General features: G+C 41.9%; 1 protein-coding gene across 1 annotated transcript in view; it reads right to left on the bottom strand.

Moving 5' to 3' along the window:
* Positions 1–3,681, bottom strand: part of plxna3 (plexin A3) — a gene marked incomplete at both ends in the record, with an annotated part of 72,493 nt that extends 68,812 nt beyond the window's left edge. Inside the window, 3 exons of the mRNA XM_079273560.1 lie at positions 1–54; positions 2,861–3,051; positions 3,365–3,681. The exon at positions 1–54 is cut by the window's left edge and continues 494 nt beyond it. Of these exons, the coding sequence (XP_079129686.1) occupies positions 1–54; positions 2,861–3,051; positions 3,365–3,681 (562 nt within the window). The remainder of the gene's footprint in view (positions 55–2,860; positions 3,052–3,364) is intronic.
* Positions 3,682–13,585: the final 9,904 nt, after the last annotated feature.

Below are 13,585 nucleotides of genomic sequence, written 5' to 3'. Positions count from 1 at the left end.
CGGGCCTCTTCCTCTTTGGGTCGGCCGTCCAGTCGTCCTCGCCGACTACCACACCTGAGGAGGAGGAGGAGGAGGAAGACATTCATGACACGGTTTACAGATGACTTTGTTCTTACAGCAGATGATTGACAGGTCTCTCCTTTAAGTTAATAAAACGTGATTTTACCGTTGACTTGTTTACATTTCAGGCATTGATTTCTCCACCTTATTGATACATTTATTGTTTATATTTAATACAATACAACAGGTGTACACAGACAGACAGGTGTAGACAGACAGGTACAATATAAAACATCCTGACTGGAAACATCAGAAACTAACATGAGGTGTTCAGGGTCCAGGAGAATAGAGCTCTACAGCGGGGGATTAAAGCCAGAACATCACTGGTACCAGCTACTGGTGATGTTGGTGACAAGAGGTCCTGCGCAGAGCTAAAAGGATATTAAGTCACCTGCTTAGGTTATAAGAAGTCCCAGGTTGCTAGTTGTTAAGTGGTTAAAAGCGTTGTTACTGGGTTGTTCTGGTATTAATATCTAGTTATCACCTCCAGAAGCATTTCAGAACTCATAATCATGAGATCAAGTGTTATGATGAGATGAACTAATGTTTACAGCAGAGTGAGTGACTGTGATGACTGTTTGAGAGCAGAGACGAGCTCTGAGATGAGACGACTCGCTGTCAGCGTTGTTGTTTGTCAATCATCTGTTTTGTCAGAAGTCTTCATTCAGCTTTTTGTTCAAAATAAAAACAAGCGCAGCTGATTTACAATAAAGACAAACATGATTGACAAAATGCTTCTTCAGCTTTTCAAGAACAAAGTCGAGAGGAAACACGAGAGCTTTGCTTATCTTTTCTTTTTTCACATCAAAATGACCAAAAACATTATCAGCAAAAACTCTGCTGAATGTCTTTGGATATAATAAACAAACCCTGTGAAACCTGAGCAGGAACTTTAAAGAGTAACCTTCAGTCACAATGTCACCATCTTTATTTAAGTTATTTATTATATGAATTGTTTTCTCACTCTTTGTTTTCTGTTTTTTACAATTTACAGTCAAAATGACGAAAGTACTCTGTCGATCATCTTTCTATCTCGTCACCCTAAACCATTATCAAAGGAACAGGATGTGTTTATCCTAGCTTAGCACAAAAGCTGGAGCCTGGCTCCACCAAGAAATACACCGTCTAACAACTCCAGAGCTGTCACATTTACATGTTGGATTGTTATCTTACAAGCCAGTCACCGATCCATCCTCTTATAAGCTAAGCTCCCAGTCTTTGTGCTAAGCTAGGCTAAACACTCCATGGAGTTACGAAAAGAGAGCATAATTTAACGTCGTTTTGGTAAAACAGTTAACATGCTAGCAGATTAGCTTCCTAGCAGTAGGCTAGTGCCAGTATTAGCTTTTCTGACCATCTCAGGAATTATCTTTAGTTTTGTTTTGCTTTTGTAAAGTAGCATTAGCTTTTGTAAAGTCGCATTAGCTTTTGTAAAGTCGCATTAGCTTTTGTAAAGTAGCATTAGCTTTTGTAAAGTCGCATTAGCTTTTGTAAAGTAGCATTAGCTTTTGTAAAGTCGCATCAGCTTTTGTAAAGTAGCATTAGCTTTTGTAAAGTAGCATTAGCTGTTGTAAAGTAGCATTAGCTTTTGTAAAGTAGCATTAGCTTTTGTAAAGCAGCATCAGCTTTTGTAAAGTAGCATTAGCTTTTGTAAAGCAGCATTAGCTGTTGTAAAGTAGCATTAGCTTTTGTAAAGTAGCATTAGCTGTTGTAAAGTAGCATTAGCTTTTGTAAAGTAGCATTAGCTGTTGTAAAGTAGCATTAGCTTTTGTAAAGCAGCATTAGCTGTTGTAAAGTAGCATTAGCTTTTGTAAAGTCGCATTAGCTTTTGTAAAGTAGCATTAGCTTTTGTAAAGTCGCATTAGCTTTTGTAAAGTAGCATTAGCTTTTGTAAAGTCGCATTAGCTTTTGTAAAGTAGCATTAGCTTTTGTAAAGTCGCATCAGCTTTTGTAAAGTAGCATTAGCTTTTGTAAAGTAGCATTAGCTGTTGTAAAGTAGCATTAGCTTTTGTAAAGTAGCATTAGCTTTTGTAAAGCAGCATCAGCTTTTGTAAAGTAGCATTAGCTTTTGTAAAGCAGCATTAGCTGTTGTAAAGTAGCATTAGCTTTTGTAAAGTAGCATTAGCTGTTGTAAAGTAGCATTAGCTTTTGTAAAGTAGCATTAGCTGTTGTAAAGTAGCATTAGCTTTTGTAAAGCAGCATTAGCTGTTGTAAAGCAGCATCAGCTTTTGTAAAGTAGCATTAGCTTTTGTAAAGTAGCATTAGCTGTTGTAAAGTAGCATTAGGTTTTGTAAAGCAGCATTAGCTGTTGTAAAGTAGCATTAGCTTTTGTAAAGTAGCATTAGCTTTTGTAAAGCAGCATTAGCTGTTGTAAAGTAGCATTAGCTTTTGTAAAGCAGCATTAGCTTTTGTAAAGCAGCATTAGCTTTTATAAAGCCATATATGTTAGCAGGATTTTTGTGATGATGCTTTCAGTTGTTGGTCAGCAGATAGCTCCAAACTTTGTGCTAAGCTAAGGCTAAACACATCCTGGACCTGTCTGTAGTCTGGACAACCCAGAATTAACCTTAGCTCGTTAGCTAGTAAACAGTTAGCTTTTGTGACCTGCATTAAATGTTAGCATGGCTGAGCATTAGCTGGAGGATTTTATAAAAATTACTGAATGAGATTTAGGACTTTGCTAACTTGGAGGTTTGGAGGTGTTTGAAAGTCCTTTTAAAAAGTCTGTCCCACCTATACTTTGTCTTAACTTCCTACCTGTTCAGGTGTGTTTGACCCCGCCCCCTCTGCACTAGCTTACCTGCCATCCCATCAGCCTCTCTGGCTCCAGACAGGTAGTGCTCTTTGCGGTGATGCGGCTCTCCCAGTTTGAAGAGATCTTCCAGTCGGAGGAACTGACAGACGCCCTGCCAGATCGACCCGCACGCCACCAGTCTGTTCCCAGTGTAATCCACCAGCAAGAGCTTATTCACGTTATCCGACGACTCCAGTCTGAGGGAAGACAGACAGACAGGTGGGACGTTATACAGGCAGGTAGACATAGAGATGAGACTGTTAGACGAACAGAAGAGGACACAGACAGGTAAAGCAGCGAGACAGTAACACAGTGAGACAGATGAAACAGTAAGACAGGTGTATAAGAAAGACGTGTAGAAAGACATGTGTAGACAGACAGGTACACACAGGTGTAGAAAGACAGGTGTAGACAGACAGGTGCACACAGGTGTAGAAAGACAGGTGTAGACAGACAGGTGCACACAGGTGTAGAAAGACAGACAGGTGCAGACAGACAGGTCACACTAACCTGTGAGCACAGGCCCTGACGCTGGGCGGAGGGTAACACTTGGCGTTGTCCTCCACCGGTCCGGTCATGTGACTCCTCAGCTCCGTCAGATTGGCCGACAACTTCAGCACTCGGTTGACGGCGCCGACGAACACCTCACCTGTCCTCCGGTGGACGGTCAGGTGTGTGAGGGAGGAGTCAAAGGCTCGGTACACCACCCGGCCCGACGCCACGGGGGGAGGGGGAGGAGCAGCCGGGGCAGAGAGGAGGGGGGTGGAGAGGAGGAGGAGGGGGGAGAGGAGGAGGAAGAGGAGGAGAGGAGAGAAAGAAGGGAGCATGGTGGACAGAGAGAGGAGGAATGGATGGAGGGATGGAGGAGGAGAGGAGAGGAGGGGAGGAGGAGGAGGAGAGGAGAGCTGGCTGCAGGTCTGATGAGGAGTCAGCTTCAAAGGGGCATGACTGTGGAGAGAGACAGACAGGTAGGACATTTAACTACAGAGAGAGACAGACAGGTAGGTCATTTAACTACAGAGAGAGACAGACAGGTAGGACATTTAACGACAGAGAGAGACATACAGGTAGGACATTTAACTCCAGAGAGACAGACAGGTAGGACATTTAACGACAGAGAGAGACAGACAGGTAGGACATTTAACTACAGAGAGCGACAGACAGGTAGGTCATTTAACTACAGAGAGAGACAGACAGGTAGGACATTTAACTACAGAGAGAGACAGACAGGTAGAGCATTTAACTACAGAGAGAGACATACAGGTAGGACATTTAACTCCAGAGAGACAGACAGGTAGGACATTTAACTACAGAGAGAGACAGACAGGTAGGACATTTAACTACAGCGAGAGACAGACAGGTAGGACATTTAACGACAGAGAGAGACAGACAGGTAGGTCATTTAACTACAGAGAGAGACAGACAGGTAGGTCATTTAACTACAGAGAGAGACAGACAGGTAGAGCATTTAACTACAGAGAGAGACAGACAGGTAGAGCATTTAACTACAGAGAGAGACAGACAGGTAGGACATTTAACTACAGAGAGAGACAGACAGGTAGGTCATTTAACTACAGAGAGAGAGAGACAGACAGGTAGGACATTTAACTACAGAGAGAGACAGACAGGTAGAGCATTTAACTACAGAGAGAGACAGACAGGTAGAGCATTTAACTACAGAGAGAGACAGACAGGTAGGACATTTAACTACAGAGAGACAGACAGGTAGGACATTTAACTACAGAGAGAGACAGACAGGTAGGACATTTAACTACAGAGAGAGAGTTTCCTATCCTACGATAACCTGACTTTACTCTACGATATCCTGACTTTACTCTGCGATATCCTGACTTTACTCTACGATAACCTGACTTTACTCTGCGATATCCTGACTTTACTCTACGACAACCTGACTTTACTCTACGACATCCTGACTTTACTCTACGACATCCTGACTTTACTCTGCGATATCCTGACTTTACTCTGCGACATCCTGACTTTACTCTACGACATCCTGACTTTACTCTACGATATCCTGACTTTACTCTACGATATCCTGACTTTACTCTACGATAACCTGACTTTACGCTGCGATATCCTGACTTTACTCTACGATATCCTGACTTTACTCTACGATAACCTGACTTTACTCTGCGATATCCTGACTTTACTCTACGACAACCTGACTTTACTCTACGACATCCTGACTTTACTCTACGACATCCTGACTTTACTCTGCGATATCCTGACTTTACTCTGCGACATCCTGACTTTACTCTACGACACCCTGACTTTACTCTACGATATCCTGACTTTACTCTACGACATCCTGACTTTACTCTACGATATCCTGACTTTACTCTGCGATAACCTGACTTTACTCTGCGATATCCTGACTTTACTCTACGATAACCTGACTTTACTCTGCGATATCCTGACTTTACTCTACGACATCCTGACTTTACTCTACGACATCCTGACTTTACTCTACGATATCCTGACTTTACTCTACGACATCCTGACTTTACTCTGCGATATCCTGACTTTACTCTCACGATATCCTGACTTTACTCTACGACATCCTGACTTTACTCTACGACATCCTGACTTTACTCTGCGATATCCTGACTTTACTCTACGATAACCTGACTTTACTCTACGACATCCTGACTTTACTCTACGACATCCTGACTTTACTCTACGATAACCTGACTTTACTCTGCGATATCCTGACTTTACTCTACGATAACCTGACTTTACTCTACGACATCCTGACTTTACTCTACGACATCCTGACTTTACTCTACGATAACCTGACTTTACTCTGCGATATCCTGACTTTACTCTACGATAACCTGACTTTACTCTGCGATATCCTGACTTTACTCTACGACATCCTGACTTTACTCTACGACATCCTGACTTTACTCTACGATATCCTGACTTTACTCTACGACATCCTGACTTTACTCTGCGATATCCTGACTTTACTCTCACGATATCCTGACTTTACTCTACGACATCCTGACTTTACTCTACGACATCCTGACTTTACTCTGCGATATCCTGACTTTACTCTACGATAACCTGACTTTACTCTACGACATCCTGACTTTACTCTACGACATCCTGACTTTACTCTACGATAACCTGACTTTACTCTGCGATATCCTGACTTTACTCTACGATAACCTGACTTTACTCTACGACATCCTGACTTTACTCTACGACATCCTGACTTTACTCTGCGATATCCTGACTTTACTCTACGATAACCTGACTTTACTCTGCTATATCCTGACTTTACTCTGCGATATCCTGACTTTACTCTACGATAACCTGACTTTACTCTGAGATATCCTGACTTTATTCTTCTCTTTAAGATCTTCTGATTCTTCACCTCCAGTCTGATGAGGAGCTTTAAAACCTTGTGTTATTTACAAGCAGCTCTCTAACACACAGTGTAGAGATTATCAGTGTGTGTGTGATCTGATAGTTATTGATCTGTTTCCATCTGTTTTCTCACTGATTCTCTCACAAAGCTTCAGCAGCTCCAGTAACACTGAGCTGAATGGAAACTTAACTCTCATCCTGGCAGCCGCTTCTACTCCCTTTAAGTTTGATTGACAGCGCACGCACACACACACACCGTTAGAAATCAGTTTCATGAAAATCTGGTGGTGAAGGAGACAAAATGGAGGGTTTTCCTTTAAAACGCTGCTGAATATCTTCTGTACGTGGGCGTCTCCGGTGGGATTTGAACCCTCGGCTGTAGCGGCGCTCCGTATCTCGTATCTGCTGGTTTTTCAGCTGGGACACATTGATCAATAAAGAGGACACGAGAAACTAAAACGAGGCTCGGTTCATCTTCTATCGGAGCACAATTTAGTTTCTCTTCTCTGATATTTTTTTTATTCCTCTGAAACATTTTCATGTATTTCAGGATGATGTATTATTGTTACTCAACCTAATAGCTTACATTATGATTGATGTCATCATAACTGTGTTGTTCTGCACTAAAGACATGTTCGAGTTATCTATACTTCTCGTCATCATGGTTCTGTTTCATGGAGGAGCAGAACTTTATGTTACAGAGAACATCAAGACCACAGAGAAGAAAGACCCTGAAACTGATTCAGAGGGTTAGCTTACCAGCTAGCACACATGCTAGGGACTGAAACTAGCGACCTAGCATGCTATCAATCACTGAAACTAGCGACCTAGCATGCTATCAATCCTTGAAACTAGCGACCTAGCATGCTATCAATCACTGAAACTAGCGACCTAGCATGCTATCGATCCTTGAAGCTAGCGACCTAGCATGCTATCGATCCTTGAAGCTATCGACCTAGCATGCTATCAATCACTGAAGCTAAGCTAACGCCAGAGAAGCAAAGTTGCTAACATACTGATGGTACCAAAGACATTTACAACTATATGTTGTTTAAATGAACATCCTTAGTTCCTTTATTAATCATGGGATCACATTAGAGATGAAACATTTCGTCTGTTTTCATGATCTATTAAGTCTTTTCGTCATTATCAAGTAACAAAATGTCAAATCTTTTCTGGTTCAGATGTGATTCTTTTCTTAATTTCTCTGTTTTATGTCACAAAATATGACCAGATTAAAAACAAGACATAAAAATGTCACGTTGGTGAATTATCTGGAATCTCTGAAACGTTTAACTATTGATTGATTAACATGCAGAATAACAATAATAATATGAACAGGGAGGTCTGATAATTAACACAGAAGAAGGAGAAGAAGAACCAGAAGGAGGAGGAGGAGAACAAGAAGAAGAAGGAGGAGAAGAATGAGAAGGAGAACAAGGAGAAGAACCAGAAGAAGGAGAAGCTCCTAAAGAGACGTCCTCCTGTGTTGATGAAACACTAAATGAATCCTGTGACTGACCTCAGATTAACTCTTCACTTCATCACAGAGTCCATTAGTGACGGAGACGACTCTAATCAGACAGAAGAAGAAGAGTTCACTGACTGACTGCTGCTAATCAGACAGAAGAAGAGTTCACCATGGAAACGCAGAGTCTCAATTAACAGAGGAGAGCAACAGTAAATCACTCACTCACACACACACACACACACACACACACACACACACACACACACACACACACACACACAGGCAGTGAAAGATCAGCACATTAGTTAATTAGCCTGCTGAGCTCAAGGGAGACCAGAGAGAGAGAGAGAGAGTGTGTGTGTGTGTGTGTGTGTGTGTGTGTGTGTGTGTGTGTGTGTGTGTGTGTGTGTGTGTGTGTGTGTGTGTGTGTGTGTGTACATGTGAGGCAGCAGATGACAGACAGCTGGGCAGACAGAGGAGACAGATAGAGTTTCTCGAACTAGACTACGATTTCACTGGACCATCCATCATCCTGCTGAATCTGTGTGTGTGTGTGTGTGTGTGCGCTAACATCACGCTAACGGCTAACCCAGCTATTGCTGCTGTCTTGTTCGAGCATTGCATGTTTAATTAATATTTAAATTATAATTAAAACAACACGTTCTTGTAATCTTTGAGTTCTTTGAGTTACAACTTTTAAACATTGTTCACATCAACATACAAACTATATATATATATATATATATATATATATATATATATATATATATATATATATATATATATATATATATATAAGGGAAACTTGTGAATGTCTCCCTGGGATCAATACATTCCTGTTGATATACATTAATAAAGTCTTAGTTGATTCATATTTTATATTTTGTTCTGAGATGTAGTGAGTATAAAGGAGCAGAAAATGAAAAATACTTTTGTAGATTAAAATGTGCTTTTATTAAATGAATCAAATAATCCCATATTTTAACGTGATGCTCCTCTTGACGCTGAGTCAGTGAACGGATCACGTGTGTGAGTCACTTCCTGTGACTAAATGAAACCCACTGCGAGCTTTAATACTTTAATTGCACCGCCTCTGTAATTACTGCCCGGCTGTGCTATTAGCAGCTACAACGCTAACACGCTGACACTCGCCCCCCCACAGCGTGAGCACTTCACTGTCCGTCTGTAAACCGAAGAGAGTCTCACAAGAGGAGACAGAACATCATCCAACATCTACAGACACGGAGGAGACAGAAGACACGGAGAAGACAGAAGAGACGGAGGAGACAGAAGAGACGGAGGAGACGGAGGAGATAGAAGAGATGGAGAAGACAGAAGAGACGGAGGAGACAGAAGAGATGGAGGAGACAGAAGAGACGGAGGAGACAGAAGAGACGGAGGACATGGAGGAGACGGAGGAGATAGAAGAGACAGAGGAGACAGAAGAGACGGAGGAGACGGAGGAGATAGAAGAGACAGAGGAGACGGAGGAGACGGAGGAGATAGAAGAGACAGAGGAGACAGAAGAGACGGAGGAGACGGAGGAGATAGAAGAGATGGAAGAGACAGAAGAGACGGAGGAGACGGAAGAGACGGAAGAGACAGAAGACACAGAGGAGACGGAGGAGACAGAAGACACAGAGGACACAGAGGACACCGATATATAAAACCTTGAGATTAAACGCTGCCCATCACACTCGGTGTTATGAACCAAACATGTAAACATGCAGGTTTAACGTGGTTCTCCAGTGAAAGTTCATATGAAAAAGGAACAAATAGTCGAATCACTCTCTGGTGACACGTGGGATTTTCTGGTTTTACCTTGTGTACAAAGTAGCTGTTGCCTGAGCATTGTATAGCCTAGCTTAGCATAAAGTCAGTTAACAGGTAACCAGCTCCTCTAAAAATCCCTGATTAACAGGTTGAATCAACAACATAAAGTGTAAAAATGACATTTTGCAGTTTTTCGGAGGGACTATTTCTTGTCGTGGAGCCTGGAGGGATGTGATTGGCCGATGATTATCTGACTCCACGACAACAACCAGAGGAATAACTGCTCCATTAACTCTGTGTGTGTGTAGCCCACACAGGCAGTATCACCATCAGTCCATCTCACGGTTATTTCATTAGAGGGAAACACTGTTGGTCACATGACCATGATGGTGGTTGAAATGTTATTTTTTTAATTGAATGCATCAGCTGATAGAAACCAGAGACAGCGAACATCTAAACACGTCTGACCCCGAGCGGTTACGGCGGCGGCCATGTTGGCTCTGGAGTCTCAGTTTAAACAAACATCTGTTAGAGGCTGAAAGTGAACGACTCGAAGTGTTTACGACATGTTTGGTTGAAGTGGGTTTTTTACTGTCACCGCATCTGCAGCTCCAGAGATGTTTACGTCTTCTAGCTCTGAAAGGACTCTTCTGTTGGACCGACGCTCACCAGGTGGACACAAACGTTTAGACAATCGCTGTGTTGGCATTTTTACAACAAATACGGTTATTTTTAACATTTCATTTTTAGTTCTCACATCTTTTTACCTATCTGCGACACTTCACACGACCTCGAGCAGGTAAAATGGCTGCTGTTACATCACTAGAAAGGGGGCGGGGCCACACAAGCAAACAAGCCTGAACGTGTTTTTTATGCTCCGAGTTGATGTGAAAAACTGGTGGTTTGCTTTCTTTCTTTTCATTGACCGGCAGAGTCCTCTGAACACGCCTCAGATTTCGCGTTGCACTTACTCTCGGGATCATTTGTGATTATTCACGTTAGACGTGCCTGATAGGGGGCGTGGCTTAACTCCATGGAGGCCGTTATCAACTGAGCCCTTTATTTCCTGCATCAACATGGAAGAACCTGTATCTCTGCTCAGTACTTGTTGTAGAAGTCCCAGAGATCCAGAGGAACTAAACACCTTCTTGTCTGGTTCATGACATCATGTGGAGGAGTTCTCACTGTGTCTAGTGAGACGCAAGTCAGCTGGTTTACTTCAGCTGTATGAACCAAAATACACAGATTTTACTTTGATCTCAATAAACTGATACAAAAGATGCTGAAATATCTACACGATGATGATGATGATTTGTAAAAAGTCTGAATTCATGTTTTGTTAGTTCTCTCCTCAAGACGATAAGTAAACAACCTTTAAAATGTTTGTTTTCTGAATGGAGTCTGGTTCTATCGGTGCTATGCTAAGCTAACATTGTAGCAGCTCATCAACACTCAACATAACGTCATCTAGACGTAAATACAGCAGAGTAGTTTGTACCTGGTTTATTATACACATACATGGATACTCTGGATCTAGTCTCTGCAGCTAGTCTCTGGAGGACCTAGTCTCTGGAGGACCTAGTCTCTGGATCTAGTCTCTGGGTCTAGTCTCTGGGTCTAGTCACAGTCCCTAGTCTCTGGGTCTAGTCTCTGGAGGACCTAGTCTCTGGATCTAGTCTCTGGGTCTAGTCTCTGGGTCTAGTCTCTGGAGGACCTAGTCTCTGGGTCTAGTCTCTGGGTCTAGTCTCTGGAGGACCTAGTCTCTGGGTCTAGTCTCTGGACCTAGTCTCTAGGTCTAGTCTCTGGAGGACCTAGTCTCTGGGTCTCTGGTGATGATCAGTTTGTGTCAGAGTGGTTCTGATATTCTGGACACAATATAAAACAGGAAATAATCAGAGTGAGCGTCAAAATGTCCTCGTTTAGAGTTCTGTTGCTTAGCAGCTAATGCAGTTTCCAAAGTAAACGGTGTTTTTAAGTGTCTCTTATAAAAGAACAAGAAGGCTTTTAGTCATCACGCTGTGGAAATAAATCATCATCATCATCATCATCATCATCATGATGGGGCGGCCGTGGTAGAGAGGGTTGTCCGGTTCGATGTCCCTGAGCAAGACCCTGAACCCCTCACTGCTCCCAATAAGCTAGGGATGGGTTAAATGCAGAGTCAAATTCCGTGTATCTGCGTATGACAATAACATCCTAACTCTGAATCATCATCCTGACCTCTGACCTCATTAACCAGTCGTCTCTGTCATCGCATTTAAAACCAAACTGATGTTTTAAATCATTTACATTCCTACAGGAGCGTTGAACACAAACACAGATGAGTCGTCGTGTTTGTTTCCTTAACTGGAGAACAGTCACATGACCACAAAACTGAACCACATTCAACAAAAACACGCGAAGAAGAAAAACTGTTTATGGTTCTTTAGTAGGGGTGGGAATCACCAGAGGTCCCGCGATGAGGGTTGGGTACCGAAAACCGGTATTGCACCGGTTTTCCTATCGGACCGAAATGCAACGCAGGTTTCGGTGCTTCCTTTCGGTGCCTGAGCAGATTGAAATACTTTTTTTTACACTACTCTGATGACTCCGTCCTCGGTTAGCTCGTCCTAGGACCGATGCTAACGATAGCATCGGTCCTCCGCTCCTCACTCATAATATTATTACAACCGGACGAGCCGTGCGTGCTTAGAAACAAACCCCTCCATCATTCTGACGACGCTTCGGCCATGATTTATTAAACACGATCTGTCAAACGGCCGGCAGGCTACTGACGTCCTCCATCGACATCCGGGTCCTTAGCGCCGCCGCTCATTGGCACAACAACACAGGCACGCGGAACCTTCTTCTTCTTCTTCTTCTTCTTCGAGGTGTAGTGGCGGTTGGCAAACGACGAATTGGCGCATTACCGCCACCAACTGGTTAAATAAAATGAAATAAGTCAGGAGGTCTTATTTTGCAAGAGAAGGCAAATATGCTCATATTTCTGCAAAATAATTGCTGAAGTTTGAAGCTGCAGTGTGTGTACAGAGTGTGTGTGTTTTGTATTTATTTTTATTTATTTAAGTATCCTGTAAACTGTTAACAGTTGACATATTGTTCATAGTTTGAAGTTAAAAAGTTTGAAGCTGTAGTTTGAAGCCAAGTGTTTTGTATTTATTTGTATTTATAGTATACTTTAAACAGTTAATATATTGTTCAATTTGAAGAAATCGGTTCAGGCACCGTTTAGGCACCGGTATCGTTTTAAAAGTATCGTTTTAGCACCGGTATCGGAAAAAACCCAAACGATACCCAACCCTACCCGCGATACGATATTATCACGATAACATATGTTGCAATTTATTACTTTTTTCAACTTCAGATGATGTCCCGAAAGGAAAACTGGGTCAACATGTTTTATCTAATAAGATCAAGTTTTCAGTCTGTTCATCTCACTTCAATCATTTTTATTGCAGCAGAATATGATTGTCAAGCAGAGACTGACCAACAATGTCATAAATGTTGCATGAACCTGACAAACTCAACTGTTTGTATCAATTGTAAGAAATTTGAGTAAAAAACTGTAGTTAGTAGATATAATAAAAGTATTTAATAATTCATAATTAATAATTCATAGTTAGTCATAATCATAAGGGTTTCGAGAATGCATAATTAAGATAAACACAAGCATAAACATAAACATGCAGAAGCATGAAACTTCTGCCAAGTTGCAAAAGTATAACTTTTATTTTGAAGGATTATTATAGAAGGGTTTAAAACGTAACTGACAGTCATTGAATGTGATATTAAACTCAGAGCCAGACAAGTGAATACGCTCCTGGAGGATAGCCAATAGGAATCGGGATAAACGGAGGAGGAGGTGTTTCGAACAGATGTGGGAGGATTAATTTAAAAGACTTTTTCCTCGCTCTCACTCTCACCTGGATGCTCCCGGACGACAGATGTGTTTTCACCGGAGGAGCCGAGCGAGGTTTTTTGCAAATGGGGTTTTATTGTTTTAATATGTCATAGGAGTGTACACTCCAATGTATAACTGTAAATGTACTTACATCAGTGGAATTAAATTCCTTATAATTGTAAACCAGTTTTGG

The sequence above is a fragment of the Melanostigma gelatinosum genome, assembly GCF_949748355.1.
Source record: "Melanostigma gelatinosum genome assembly, chromosome: 8".
Taxonomy (NCBI): Eukaryota; Metazoa; Chordata; class Actinopteri; order Perciformes; family Zoarcidae; genus Melanostigma; species Melanostigma gelatinosum.
This window is presented reverse-complemented; position numbering and strand designations above follow the sequence as displayed.